The following is a 13,616-nucleotide window of genomic DNA, read 5'->3' as shown; positions in this document are numbered from 1 at the left end:
GTCTATTTGTGGTGTGCCCAGCGAGTGGAGAGACAGCACAGCCTCTAGCTGGTAGGAAAGCATTCCTCCTTTGTTTTCTCTATAATTCCACGGGGAAGCGAAGGGGCCCCGGCTCCTCCAGCCAAGCCTTTGAGTTGTTGGGACTGTATCTGCCCCCGACCCCCATCCACAGTTTTAGGCCAACACTCCCTTGCTGAGTGTTTTCAGAACACGGGTCTCTGTTCTTGTGCCAGCTCAGGCTCACAGCTTAATCTATCCTGTGTGTCCTAAGCTCACCTCCATGTGATTCCGTTCCTCGGCCAACTCCCCTTGAGGTGATGGTTTACAAGTGCGCGGTAGTGAGTATATGTGTTGGGGACTCTGGGAAGGGAGACAGACCTTCACTTGTGGGGTGGTTCTCCCCAGAAAGTGATAGACCCATGTAGATGGGTCCTTAGTATCCACCTGATTTATCCCTCATCTTTAGGAAAGGTTGTCTAAGATGGATAGTCTGTTGACCTCCTGCCGCTCCCCAAGGAAAGAAATGATGCAGACATACCAAGGAGGGCCAAGGAGGAAAAACACGGATGCTATTGAATTAAAGCCAAGGAATGAAAACATTCATAAAGCCAAGGAAGAAAAAATATTATTTAGAGGCTAAAAAAAATGTAGAGTCAAGAGAGCATTATTCAAATTAAAGCGACGTTGTGTTGGGGTGAACTTGTAGGTTTAGAGAATGTCATCCAGTTTGCCAAGAAATGCCTGCCCCTAAACTGTCTTGCAGAGCAGTACAGCACATCGTAAAGGCTGAACTCATCACGACGCTCACCTTCTCAGTTCTAGGCTGGTTGATTAAAAACAATAAAACATCACAAGAAGTGCAATGCTTCTGAAAGACACTTTTGCCTTCATACATGTAACACTCTTTCGCTCTTCCGTGTTACTGCTTTGCTGGTAGAAAACTGGGCACCTACTTCAGTGTCCTTAAGCCTTGTTGTAATCGGTCTACCTGAAAGATTAGAAGGTTTGAAGGGCCACGTGCTGATGGAAGACAATGTAAGTGACTGTCTTTGAGTGTCCTGGAGAGTCCTCGTGGTTTAAGTAATGACCGGTCTGCCCAATACAGAAGCCACCAGCCAATGTATGGTTTATGTCTCACTCCCTCAGATTCTAAATATCTTCATACATTAATCTCATAAAATGATTCATTCCAAGATGCTATAAATGTGTTTAGGTGGGTCGTTTCATATTTTCAGACTTTTCCATGGAAACGTCCCTGTTCCAGAAGAGAGCAAACACCCTCCTGGGAGCCACGGAGACACTACCTGAAGCTGTCTGCTTTACACATGGACTTTTTTTTTAAGTTTATTTTAAGAATTTTTTTAAGCTTTATTTTAAGAATTCAAGCAACTTTTGCTGCCAGTTTCAATACAAAAATAATCTTATAATTTTACCAGTTAAATTATATAATTTCCCATGTAAAAATAGTGTCCTGTTTTCCTGGAGCCTCCCTCATTTTCAAGTTCCCATGTGCACCCTGGTTTGAGAAGTGTTACCTTCCTTTAAAAGGAGAAAAAAGCATGAATATTCTACCAAGCAGGGTTACATTTGGAAGCGGACTTTTACCAGCAAAATCTTTGAATCAAAATATATAGAAAAGTACATGAAAGCGAACAAAAGCAAAACACTTCCACAAAGCTCGAATGGATGAATAAACCAGTGGATCATTTCTTAATACACTTTTCATCGTTACTCGTCTCCTCTTCATCTTCTTTCCCAGTGCAGCCGTGACACAAGGGAAAGGCTCTCGAGCTTTCTCTGCAGCTTTCTAGTTCAAAGACTGCGGGCGAGCCAGTGTTCATTCCCCGCGGTAGGTTCTTCTTTAAGTGTCTGTTCACTGAGGGCCCCATTTCCATCCGTTATGCCTTCCTCCCTGTCTGTCTTCCTTCATCCCTTCCTTCCCTTTTTGCAGTTCTAAATTTCACGGATATCTGTTAGCAGTTTTTACCTGCTCCATGCTGTATCTTTCCAGTATGTTCCCAGCCTGCATTTGCTGGCATATCCTTGTCCTGCTTCCTTCGTTGGGCACTTTTGTGGGGATATGCTGGTTCCTTTTCATTTATTACTCATATGTGCATCGGTGGGTTCTGTTTGGAACCACTAGTTTGGGATGGAATGGCCCTGCCGCTTATGTCTCTAGTCCTGTCTTTACTCCTTAACATAGTAGCAACAGTGAGTTAGGTGTGGATCTGATAAGAGATTGTACACCTGCTCCTTTCCCCACATCTCTTCCTTCCACCCAGCGTGCTTTTCCTTTCTTACTTACCTGATAAGCTTCTATTTACCCTTCAAAGCCCAGCTCAGATGGTTCTTGCTTTCTGAGGCCTTCTTTCCCTCTTTTGAGACAAGACCATCATTGGTCTTTCTTCTCTAGTTTGTGTATGTTTGGGTCATTACATTGTTTCACTTAATTGTAATCATTTGTTTACATATTTTTTCTTCTTCAGTAGATTATTAGTTCCTTGAAACCAATATCTTGTTACCTTTGTATCTCCATCACTTGACACGGGGCCTGGAACTTAATAGGGTCTCAAGTAATAATTATCATTTGGGTTTAAATCAATACCTGAATAAAGATTAGTCAGATTTAACAGGATAGAAGACAAAACTGCAGGGTTTGAGGTTTTTGTTCGTTGTGTTACTGTACTGAACCTAAATAAAATATAAATTAAAATGTAAGACATACCCCCCGTCAAAAGAAAAGGCAAAATAAATGTAAGTATTGTATAGACTGTAATCAAAGACTGGTGATCAGGGAAGATGGGAGGCAGAGAACTTTAAATCCCGGAGCTCTCTGAATGCTCGCCCTAGCTTAGCCGTCGCTATCGCCAAGATAAAGGGGACCTGGAGGAGGGGTCTGCAGTCTGGGACGAAACCCCCAATCTTCCAGGTGCAGAGGGAAGCAGAGGCCCTGAGCTTTCTTGCATTCCTTAGTTGTCAGCTGGAGGAAGATTATCTGCTCCGGGGATTCAACTGCTCTGTTTTAAAAAAATAACTACTTATGTTGCTGGTTTCACAATATTTCTTCCCTCCAGAGCTAAGTTCTGAAAAACATTTCATGCCCATTTCCAGGCATAATGTCTCCTCTGCATGTGTCAGCTGTATAATTTAGTGACTTGTTACAGTGCAAGGTGAAATACTGGGTGAGGATTGAAATACTCCATATGTCTCGGAATTCCACAAATCCGGGCGTGTGGGAGACGTTCAGCACAGAAACCCAGCATGACTAGCCCTTCGAAAACACTCTGAAATCGATCGTCTCTCCCCGCTGCCTGGACGTACTGCACGATGCATCCCCGTGGGACTTGCACGGGGCCATCTGGAACTTCTCAGATTTAACATTAGTCCTTTGCTTTTGCAGAAAGGCAGCAAAAACATTGCTGCCCAAGCTCTCCGCCTGAGATGTCGAGTCGTTTGTTCTCATGAGTTTTTCTTTGTTCCTGTAGTTCTGTGAGAAATTAATTGCAAACAATCTGAGACACGTCTTTGCTCACTCCACATCAGAAAACACCAGGAGTGAAGACGTTTCCTTGTTACTAACTCTTTTTTTTTTATGCCCTAGCAGCATAAGCAATTACTTCATCTTATTTCAATATGTGTTCTTAGACTCACTTTCCAATCTGATTTCACCTCTCTTCAACACCCTCTGCTTTATTTTTCTCTAGTCATGAAGCAGATTGTGGGTACCTCTATCGCCGGGTGCATAGGGTGTCTTTGGCCTCTGAGAGCAGCCGCACTGTCACCAACCTGGAGCTTCAGGCTCATTCCGTAGGCGCTTCCCTCCCAGGTTGCAGAGGAGCTGGCAAACATGTCCTGAAGGGCGTTTGAAGGTGACATGCTGACTTTTCAAGGAGCCCCAGAATGAGTCTAAGTCTGAACACCGGTGTGGTGGTGCTCAAGTTGATTTAACACATTTCAGTCGGGGCCCATTATGTTGTAAATAAGACCTGGTCCTGGTTTTCAAGGAGCTGACAACTGTGTGAGGGAGACCAGTCTGTGGACCGTCTGGAACGGGGGTCTCCAAGGAAGGGATAGAGCGGATCCACCCAGGGCAGCCAAGTGGTAGCCCTCAAGCTGCTGACTGTGCGGGGATAACACAGGGTGACATTAGGTTCCTTCTCACTGTCCCCCGTGTCCACCTCCCAGACATCAGTGTCCGCCCTACCGCCACTCCTCCACACAAAAGTTTACTTGCAGTGGAAATGATTACCCACTTTTCCACTGATGGCTCTCCTGTGTCTTTATTCTACCTTGCTGTTCACCCACGTCAGGGGCAAAAATATTGCTGGTCAGTAGGTAAAGTAAAGCAGTATCAAGCATCCCAAGAGAGCGAAAATTTTCTTTCAACCACTATGCATCCATTAAACATTCTTTTCCCAACTTGGTCGTCATTCACCTCTGGGGGCCTGGGCTGGGGCACTTAGCGATGCTGACATCACAGGATTTCACCTCCTGTCCCCTACCGATGAGCTCTCCCTTTGGATGTGATAAATCCAGACTTCACTAAGTTCATGAGGTCCCGTGACACCCTGCAGTAGACATTGTAGTGACAGCTGTCCCTCCACCAGTGCAGGTAAGCTTTGGGAGTTACTGATTGGAATAACTTGATGGGAGTACTGATTGCAATACGCCATCCAACCAGCCAGCACATCCATGACCCTGTCTTCTCCGTTGAGTTTCTGTCTTAACTGACCTTTGGGTGTAATTTGTATAACGTTATTCTTGATCATTGTTATAATCGTCAGTGTCACTTACACAAGATTTATCATGCTTATTATCTCATTTTAGGTCACCAGTCTCTTCAGAAGATCACGGTAAGAATCTGTCTTACTTATACTAATCCAGGACTAAAAGTTGAGCTCTGGCCCTTGTATTTCACTGTAAGAGGGAAGAATTACTTTTAAAAATGTCTCTAAGATTTTTGCCTTCTATTTTTTAGTGTGAAATGTCCAGTACTTTTAAAAACTTAATTCATCCTAGCTGAATTTGATATCTCGTGTTTCTTTGACTATGTCACAACCATTTCGGTTGACAAACATTTAAGTTTGATGTAATCCGCCTGATTTCAGTCCCGTGGCCAGAAGCTTTTTGTGACTGTGGGCTAGCCATATAACTTCTCTGAATTACAGATGTTTCTAAAACGGGGTTTTGTGGTAGATATTCCTAAACGCCCTTTCCAGTTTGGACATTGGCATTTGCACAGGGTGTTATGAGTCTGAAATGAAGCTAATTGGTAAGTGGTATGAATTGTTATCCAGCTGAGGTGAGTTTTTAAGGAACAACTATTTTATTCAAGGGATAAGATGTATGGTTTTTATCACATCTCACTTTTGGAGTTGTTCATTTATTCAATCAACATGCAAAACCGCTAAGTGTCCACAGTGAGTCACGTACGCCAGGCAGTCATATTATACAAGCATGCTGCCGTGGTGTGTAACAGAGAACTTTTCCCCTCAAGGAGCTTTTGGGGTCTAGTGGGGGGGGTGGAATGACACATAGCTGCTGCAATGCAGAATGACATGTGATTGATCTTATGAAAGTGGAATAAACCAGGACTCGAAGAAGACGACTGGCCGTCTCCTCGTGCAGCCCCTAATTTAGCCAAGGGCACCATTCTCCATTCAGCCAGCCAAGTAAGAACCACGAAAGCTGCTTTAAGCTTCCCTCTTCATTCCCTTGTTTCTACCTGGTCCTTCTGCTTTTTTTTTGGAGGTCTCTTATGTCTATTTTCTTTCCCCTCCCCGTTGCTTTAGTTTAGGGCCTCTCCCTGTCTTTCTTGGATTTTTAACGTTGTTTGTTACCTGGCATTTGTACCTCCAGATTTCCACCTCTAGTTCACTGTTTACCTAGATGCCACCAAACTGATTGTTCTGTAATAAAAACCTCTGCCTATTGCCTGTAGGATGAAATATGTTCAGAAGACCAATAATTGTATCCAGCTTTCCAATGTCGTATTTTAACATGGACTCCCAAGTGCTAAACGATGGAATCTTTGTCTTCCTCTACTGCGTCTTTCTTGGGTCTTTGGGCATCGCTTCCCTTCTACCCGCGCTCTGTATCTGACAGTGCAGAACTCCATCTGACTTCTGGATCTCACCGTGTTTATCACGTCTGCCTGCTTTCCTCCCTCCCGTTCCTTCGGATAGGAAGGCGCTCCTCCTTTCCGCTGCCTACACAATACACCTGCCATCTGAGACCTGGTTAACCTTCTCCTCCTTAGTGAGAGCTTCCCGACCCCCTTTTCCCTGCGTCAGATACTCCCGTTCATTCTAGAATTCAGCACATACATTCGATGCTTGATTCACCTGCGTCCCCTGTGGGACTGTGAGAGGGATATCGGTCCCAATGAGCAGCAGACATTAGAAAGAATTCTATTACATGAATGTGTTAAGGCGAGAGCGAGGAAGCTTTGGGCAGGCTTGTTCTTCTGTCACATAAAACTTCTCCCAATCCTGGAATGAAGTTCTGTCATGTTCTGTGAAGAATCGTGGGGAAAACTACGTCCAGGCCCAAGCAAGTCAGAACTGGGCAGCCAACCACCTTGTGATGACCTAGCTTGTATGCTGTTTTGCTTATTGACGTTGGTACAACTAGATTTTTATTGTAAAGTTAGAGGTCCTCGGGCTTCCAGGTTCAAATGATAAACTGGAAGTTCATGTCTGGTTTGTATCTTGAACTAAAGTTCCCCTTACTGACCTTTGTTTGCTTTTCCTTCCAATCAGTAAGAACTTACCCCCTACTCCAGACAAGCGGGGGAGGGGGCACTTCCGAACTGCAGTCCTGCGGTCTGCTAGGAAAGCTTAAGGCCGAGGGCTGTCAGCGCGCATGTGTTGGTGTCCTGGGAAGTTCCGGAAGGTCACGGCCACCAGAAAGACCTGCTTGGTATTAATAGCACTACTTCAGAATTGATTATTTTAAGAACTGCTATACATGACTAAAAAATACTGTCCAAATTAAAAGGCATTTCTATTTTCCTGCCCTCAGAAAAATGTATTACATGTTCATGCCTTTTAGTTTGATTCTGTCACTTTCCAAAACTATTGAAATATGTAATGGAGTATTATAATACCAGTCTACCTAATCTTACCTAATTTTTTGTAGTCTTTCAGCCCATGTATCCTTAGAAAATGCTCTTATTCCTTTCTTTATCACCAAGATTTCTTACTAGCACTTAAAATGTGTCTTTCTATACATTTTATTGATCACATATGATCATATATATCAGAATATATGATTGCATATATTTTTGTGATCATATTTTCTGTCATTAGCATAAAATCTCTTGAATATCATATCATCAAGCTAACATTTGTACAGAATAACAACACTGCAAGATACTTTTAAGAGGGATGAGGGGGTGGCATTTTTGTTTTCTCACACTTATGGGTGGGAGAATTGGGGTACACCGGGCAAAGGGTTGTGAGCTTAAAATATAAAGTGCCATTTCTCTGGACTTTCTATTTTATTTGCTTTCCACCAATGATCATACTTCTCTTTCTCACAACTGGTCACTTCTACTATTTCCAAAATAGACTTCACCCTTGAGAAAATCTAATTTTCCAGAATTCAATACCAGGCTGGCTTCTCAGTTCCCACATATTACCTTTTCATAGGAAATATGCTTGAATATTGCGGTTTCGCCATTTACTCTCTCTGAGTTCGTCTCCTTGTCTGTAAATCAGGGCCATTCATACCCACCCTGCCCACACCATGGGGTGGTTGTGAGTTCAGATGGGAACTCACCTGGGAAGTCACTTTCCAGGTGGTTAAAAAGCAGCCCAAACATAGTGCCGTTGTTGTCCCGGCAGTGCACAGGGAAGAGTGTCTCCTAAGGATGCTTGCTCAGCCTTGCTCCTGCCTTTGAAAAGTTGGAAGATGTGCTGGGGTGAGGGTAGGTAGGGCGTGGAGGTGGAGGTGGTGGTGGTTGTGGTGGAAAACTGTTTCCTTCAACATTATTATTAAATATTAAATTTTCATTGGAAGACTTTTTCCATCTGGGTAAAGAGTAAAAATGGTTAAGTTAGCTTGTGTAAACTTAGAATAAAGGTTCGGTTTATGATTAGAGATGTGATCGTGTAGAGTTGGTGATACAGGCTTAAATGAAATGGAAAATGTTTCTATTTATATACTAGAGGATCAGAGTCATTAAAAATGAAGGGTGAAATTTATTGAGTGCTTATTATGTGCAGACACTGTGCTAAAGTGATTCAACGACATTATTTTCCCATTTCATCTTTCCCGATAACGCGGAAGAGTAGGTGTCATCCTCAAGCTGGGGACGCAAGGTCAGCTTTCTGAAGTCACTTGCTTATGATCACACAGCTCGTAAGTGGCAGCGTAGTTCCAGCACTCACTCATTTACCCACCATGTCCTCAGAAAACAAAAGAAATGGTCAGCAGTAAAGTGAGTTGATAGAATTATACAGGGAAAAAAAAACCCGCTTTCTCTCTAATCAGAGTTTATTTACTACAGTGTCAGTCATTTCTTTTTAATGACAAAACAAAACAGAACAAACACAACCATTTGTCCCTCCTGCTGGGAAGGATTTGTCCCTGTAGAAAAAAAGAAATACCAGCGTCACATTCTCTCCTAATTAGTTAACTGAGTGAAACCGGAGCTTCAGGGGAACCTGCCACGCTCAGTCCCCTGGGCAGCGTTACATTTTAACGTTGCCTCTGGAAGCTGGAGCCTCCTCCTCGTCAGAGGATAGGTTTGGCGGTGATTGACTGCTCTGTCCTTTGAGCTTCCTCTGCGCTGAGTGCCTGTCACTTCATTGTTCTAATGGCTCCTAGAGCCACCCCTGTGCCCGGGCTGCTCCCAGCTCTCAGATTCTGTTCTGGCATCAGAGCCTCCTTATTTCACGGGCCTCCCAGAATGCCTCTGTGCTGCTTCTGCCCTTGCCCGTGTGCTGCTGGAGGGTCATCCTCAGCTCCTGTCTGCTCTCACTTACAAAACTGAAGGCACTAGGGACTCTCTGGAAAGGAATCGCCAACAACCCGATTCCTCCTGGGGCATCTAAAGTGGCATCCCTCTCCTGTCCTATCTCCTGGCTCTCTTGGCCACAGTAGCTCTCACGTTATGTGGCAGGTTTTTGGTTGCTGTAGTAGCACAGTGGATGAGGAAGGGAGGAAGGGGCAGATGGAAATAAGATTGGAACAACCACAGTCACCAGCGTAGGCACCTGAGGATAAGTCCACGGTCAGGCGGGGCCGGTTTACTTTGCGGCAGGTCACGCAGGGACACAGAGGGTGGTGGGGCCCAGAGCTCCTGGAAGCGCCAGCAGCCGCCCCTCAGCTCAAACACCATAGGGTCATTTTTTGCCTTTGCTATAAATATATATTAGATATAATTTTATTATAGAAAATGGTCATAAAGATGTATAAAAATTTATCGGCTAAGTTTAAATTACCCACAGGAACTTCTGTGTACACAGGCTAAGAACTGAACATTTGTATACATGTATATATATTTCACATATATGTGTATAGTTTTGCTTATTTTGAACTTAAAATTGGATTTTATTGTAAAATCTTCTTCTGTGATTTGCTTCTTTTGTTCAGAATAATATTTTTGTGATTCATCCTTATGAACACTCTTTTTCCTAACTCTTCTTAGTGTCCTTATACAAGAATTTCTCTAGGGTTTAAACCTAGGATGGCATCATTTAGTGGTAGGTTATACGCTCATTGAACTGACCACATAAACATTTCTATGATACCTCCTGAAATGAAAATTTTTTTCAAGAATTGATTTTTGAGAAACTAAGTTCAAGTGGATTAATCATTTGGGTCCTCATATTTTAGCAGAATAATTTCAACTACTGCTTTAAAGTTATGTGGCATAATATATTCTTATATGTACTAAAAAGTAAAAAAAAAAAGCATTGTTTATTAAAGATGAGTGCCTAAGGGAAGTGCCCTAAGGTGAGCCTCTGCTGAGGTTTAGAGAGGTTAAGTAACTTCTTTAGTCACGCCAAGCTATTGCCTACTTCACAAACTACTCTAAGTGTTTTCCATGTATTTAATCTTCACAACAACCCCAGTACTACTACTATTTCCATGTTACGGATGGGCAAGCTAGGGCACAGACCTATTACGTAACTTTCCCAAGGCCACATGGACAGCGAGTGAGGCTAAGAGCGAGGATCAGACTTGGGCAGTCCTAGATCCAGGTCTTACTCTGGGTCACTGCTCTGCGCTGTCTCCCAACAGCAGTGCTGGCGTTTGGGCTCATGGCGTAGGACATTGTTTTTGTTCAGTGGGGACCTCATAGTTATTGGGTGGGAACTGGTCACTAAAGATGAGGGGTTTTTTTTTTCATATCAGTGAGCAGTACCCTTGACACAGAAGAATACCAACTTATGTTCTTGATCCACTTCTCTTACTCCCATACTTCCTTAATCGAGAAAACAGGGATCTAATTTCTTATCAATAGCACTCATTCTCAAAAAGGTGGGACCTTGGCCCTGACTGGGCAGCTCAGTCTGTTGGAGCATTGTCCCGATACGCCAAGGTTGTGGGTTCCATCCACGATCAGGGCACATACAAGAATCAACCAATGGGTGCATGAATAAGTGGAACAACAAATTGGTGTCTCTCTTCCTGTCTCTGTCTCTCTCTCCTCTCTCTCTCAAAAAAATCAATAAATTAAAAAAAGAGAGAGAATCCTTGAATATTAGCTATTTCCTTAAGAAAAAAATCACAGTAGAAAAACAATTCTGATCAGAATAATAGAGTCGATTAAGAAGATTAAATGCTTTTGTCCTTTACTTTCTATAAGATATTAATTAGCAAAGTGTGTTGAGTAAACTTGGCTGCTGACACAGATGGAAACATCTGCAGGGCTTCAGCCGCCGGGCTAGGAAGTGCTTTTCACATCAGTCATCTCAACACGCCGCTTCGCGTGACCTTGGGCTGGCCGATGCAGAGTTGCTCGAGTGGACTTTTTTCTTTGCCCCATATTCAGTTTTCCGCCTAGAGAATCCCACATTGGCTTTTTAATTACATTCAAACTTTTGAGTGCTCATTTTTCAGGCTCTTCTCTCTACCCTGGTGTAGCTCATGTTGCTTTAGCGAGTTATTTCTACTCCCTGCCTGTGGGCTCCTCTCCAAATCCCATCTCCCCTTCATTCACTCGGCCATACGGTTTATAGCAACTCCTACCATCTCTCTGGCAGACCACCTTCATTGTCCTCCATTCTAGTCCCTCCTCGGCGCTCATTAATTCCTGTGTCTTGGAACCACCTCCTTAGCTTCGAAGGACAATGATGAATTTCCCTGACAACTCAAATGCCCACGGTTTCTCCGTCCTTATTCACTTACTGTTTTTTTGGGTGTATTCCAAACCTTTCCCCTTGTGGGTGGTGCTGCCATTCTTAGGTAACTCTAAGCCCCGTGAATAGAGATGTTGCCCCGTTCTGCGCTGTGCCCTGGCACAGGACCGATCCCCTCCGTACGAGTCTCGCTGTTACATGTGTGGCAGTATGTGGTGTTGGCAAACAGAAACTGTCAGTGCACATCTTTGAGTCCCATTGTGGCCTCATTAACATTGTTCCCCATTGTAGGGGATAGGTTAGCCCTGGTGCTTTGCCAAAGACACTCGGTCACTGGTGTGCTGAAGAGATGGCCTTTCATGGAGGTCTCACTGGGGGAGATGGCTGTGTGAGAGGGAAGGAATAAATGACAGCATTCTTTTTCTTGGCTGGTCTTCTTTCACAAATCCTAGGAAAACAGACAATCACTGCTGATTAAGAAAAGCAAAAGAAAACAGAACAAGCAAAGAAAACAAAACAAAACCCCCCAAGCTTTCCAAAATCAGGTTATATTTCTTTGTCCAAGTCCTGACCCTACTATTCTCTCTCATTCCCCTTTATTAACTCTTGCCATTGATTGTAACCGCGTAATCCTGTGATCCTTTTGGTTGCTTTGGAATGCTTTGTTGGTGATAATTATCTAATTATCTTTTGAAGCCTTATTATGGTGTGTGTTGCAGAGGGTGCTACTTACTAAGATTTACCTACAATTTGCTTTAGATTGCCTTTGGCCTCAGAGAATATTTATGTTAAAGTATTTAAAACACTGCAAAAATAAGAAAGTAACAGAAGAGAGGAAGGGAGGAAGGTGAACCTCCTGGTTTGCTTCCATGTGAATGGAGAGCGAAGGTCATCGGATCAGATGGTGGGTCACGGGTCCTCTAGAAGTGGAGCTATTGTAGAGTTCATTTCTATAGATAAGTCACTCATGCTATAGATAAGTATTTAAAAAGAGAACAGAAAATGCCTGAGTTGGCCTCTATGTAGAGCAGAAATGGAAAATCCAATTGTGCTTACTTTTTGAAGTTTACTGTGTTTATTTAAGAGTTTTGCTATATATGAAAGGATGCTATGTGGGTTACCTTCATGCCCATGTAGTCAAGGGGCTAAGCAAGTCCCCCGAAGTTATTGCCATACAATCCTTACGTAAGGGTAATCGTTACTGTGCTTGTCTGTTTCCTACTTAACTGGAAACCCTAATATCCAATGAAGACTTTTTCCCTGCTGTGCTCCACCTAAGGCTTATTTTCAGGCAAGAACTGGGCAGGCTCTGGTAACTGGCTGCCCTGAATCACATTAGCCGAAGCGTCTCTTCTCTTGATGACCAGACGCAAAGTATTAGACTGTGTCTGTTACTTATTCGGCTGGTTCCTGGAAGGTTAGTCCTGGACATGCTGCTTCAACCTAGACGTTCCAGTGTCTTGGAAGCAGTTTTTCTGTGTGTTTTTGTCTGCACAGACTGTCACAGCTACTTAAGCCTACCCTGGCCAGAGCCGTGTGTCCAGCTCTCAGCGAATTTGTGAGTCAGCTACACGCTTCCACGTTTTGCCAGCCTTCTGTGTCAGTCCTCATTCTGGGTCCATCTTGGGTGTCCAGGATTTTAGGGTGTGACTTTCTTAGCTTCACACAACATCCCTTCTCCCACCAACGTGACTCCACATGACACCTGGAAGCCGTTATTGCCCCTGCACTTCCTTTCCCCAGAATTGCAACTTCATTTTCTGTACCTTTCTTCATCCGAGCCAGAAGAGTGTGAGACATGGAGACAGCTGTAAAAGGACCTCCTTTGGGGCTTGCCTGGGAAACGTTGGGAAGAGAGGACCTCATGTCCCCACCAAGTGACACCACAGTGTGTTCGACATGCGGCCTGTCTGGCCTCGCTCGCTTTACTTCCTGGCTTTACCGCACATTAGCTGTGTGGCCTTAAGCAAATGACTTAACCCCCTTAAACCTCAGCTTTTCATCCTTAAAGTGAGGATGTACCAATAATAGTCCATCTCTAGTAGATTTACTAGGAGGACTGGATTAGATCCCACAGGGAAAACATCTAGCTCTCTGCCTAGCACTTGCTTTGCTTGCAAATAGGAACCAAAGACAGGGACAGAGCAGAGCAGGGAAAATGCAAGAGAGAGCAAGGCACACCATCAATGCCAAATACCCCAAATGGGAATACATTTTCCTATCCATAGACCTGATATGTCCTGTTTGCATGGATTTATTATTCAAGTTTATTGTTTTCTAAGTTTTCTGGCACCAAATGTTTCC

The 13,616-nt window shown here is 43.6% G+C and overlaps 1 protein-coding gene across 1 annotated transcript in view; it reads left to right on the top strand.

Annotated features, from left to right (window-relative positions):
• The window catches only part of DGKI (diacylglycerol kinase iota), a 393,695-nt gene that overhangs the window by 343,044 nt on the left and 37,035 nt on the right, over positions 1-13,616 (top strand). The window contains 1 exon segment of the mRNA XM_053927331.2: positions 4,828-4,853. Within this exon segment, the coding sequence (XP_053783306.1) occupies positions 4,828-4,853 (26 nt within the window).

Source organism: Desmodus rotundus, chromosome 6, assembly GCF_022682495.2.
Source record: "Desmodus rotundus isolate HL8 chromosome 6, HLdesRot8A.1, whole genome shotgun sequence".
Taxonomy (NCBI): Eukaryota; Metazoa; Chordata; class Mammalia; order Chiroptera; family Phyllostomidae; genus Desmodus; species Desmodus rotundus.
The sequence above is the reverse complement of the archived record's forward strand: the minus strand, read 5'-3'. Positions and strand labels throughout refer to the sequence as shown.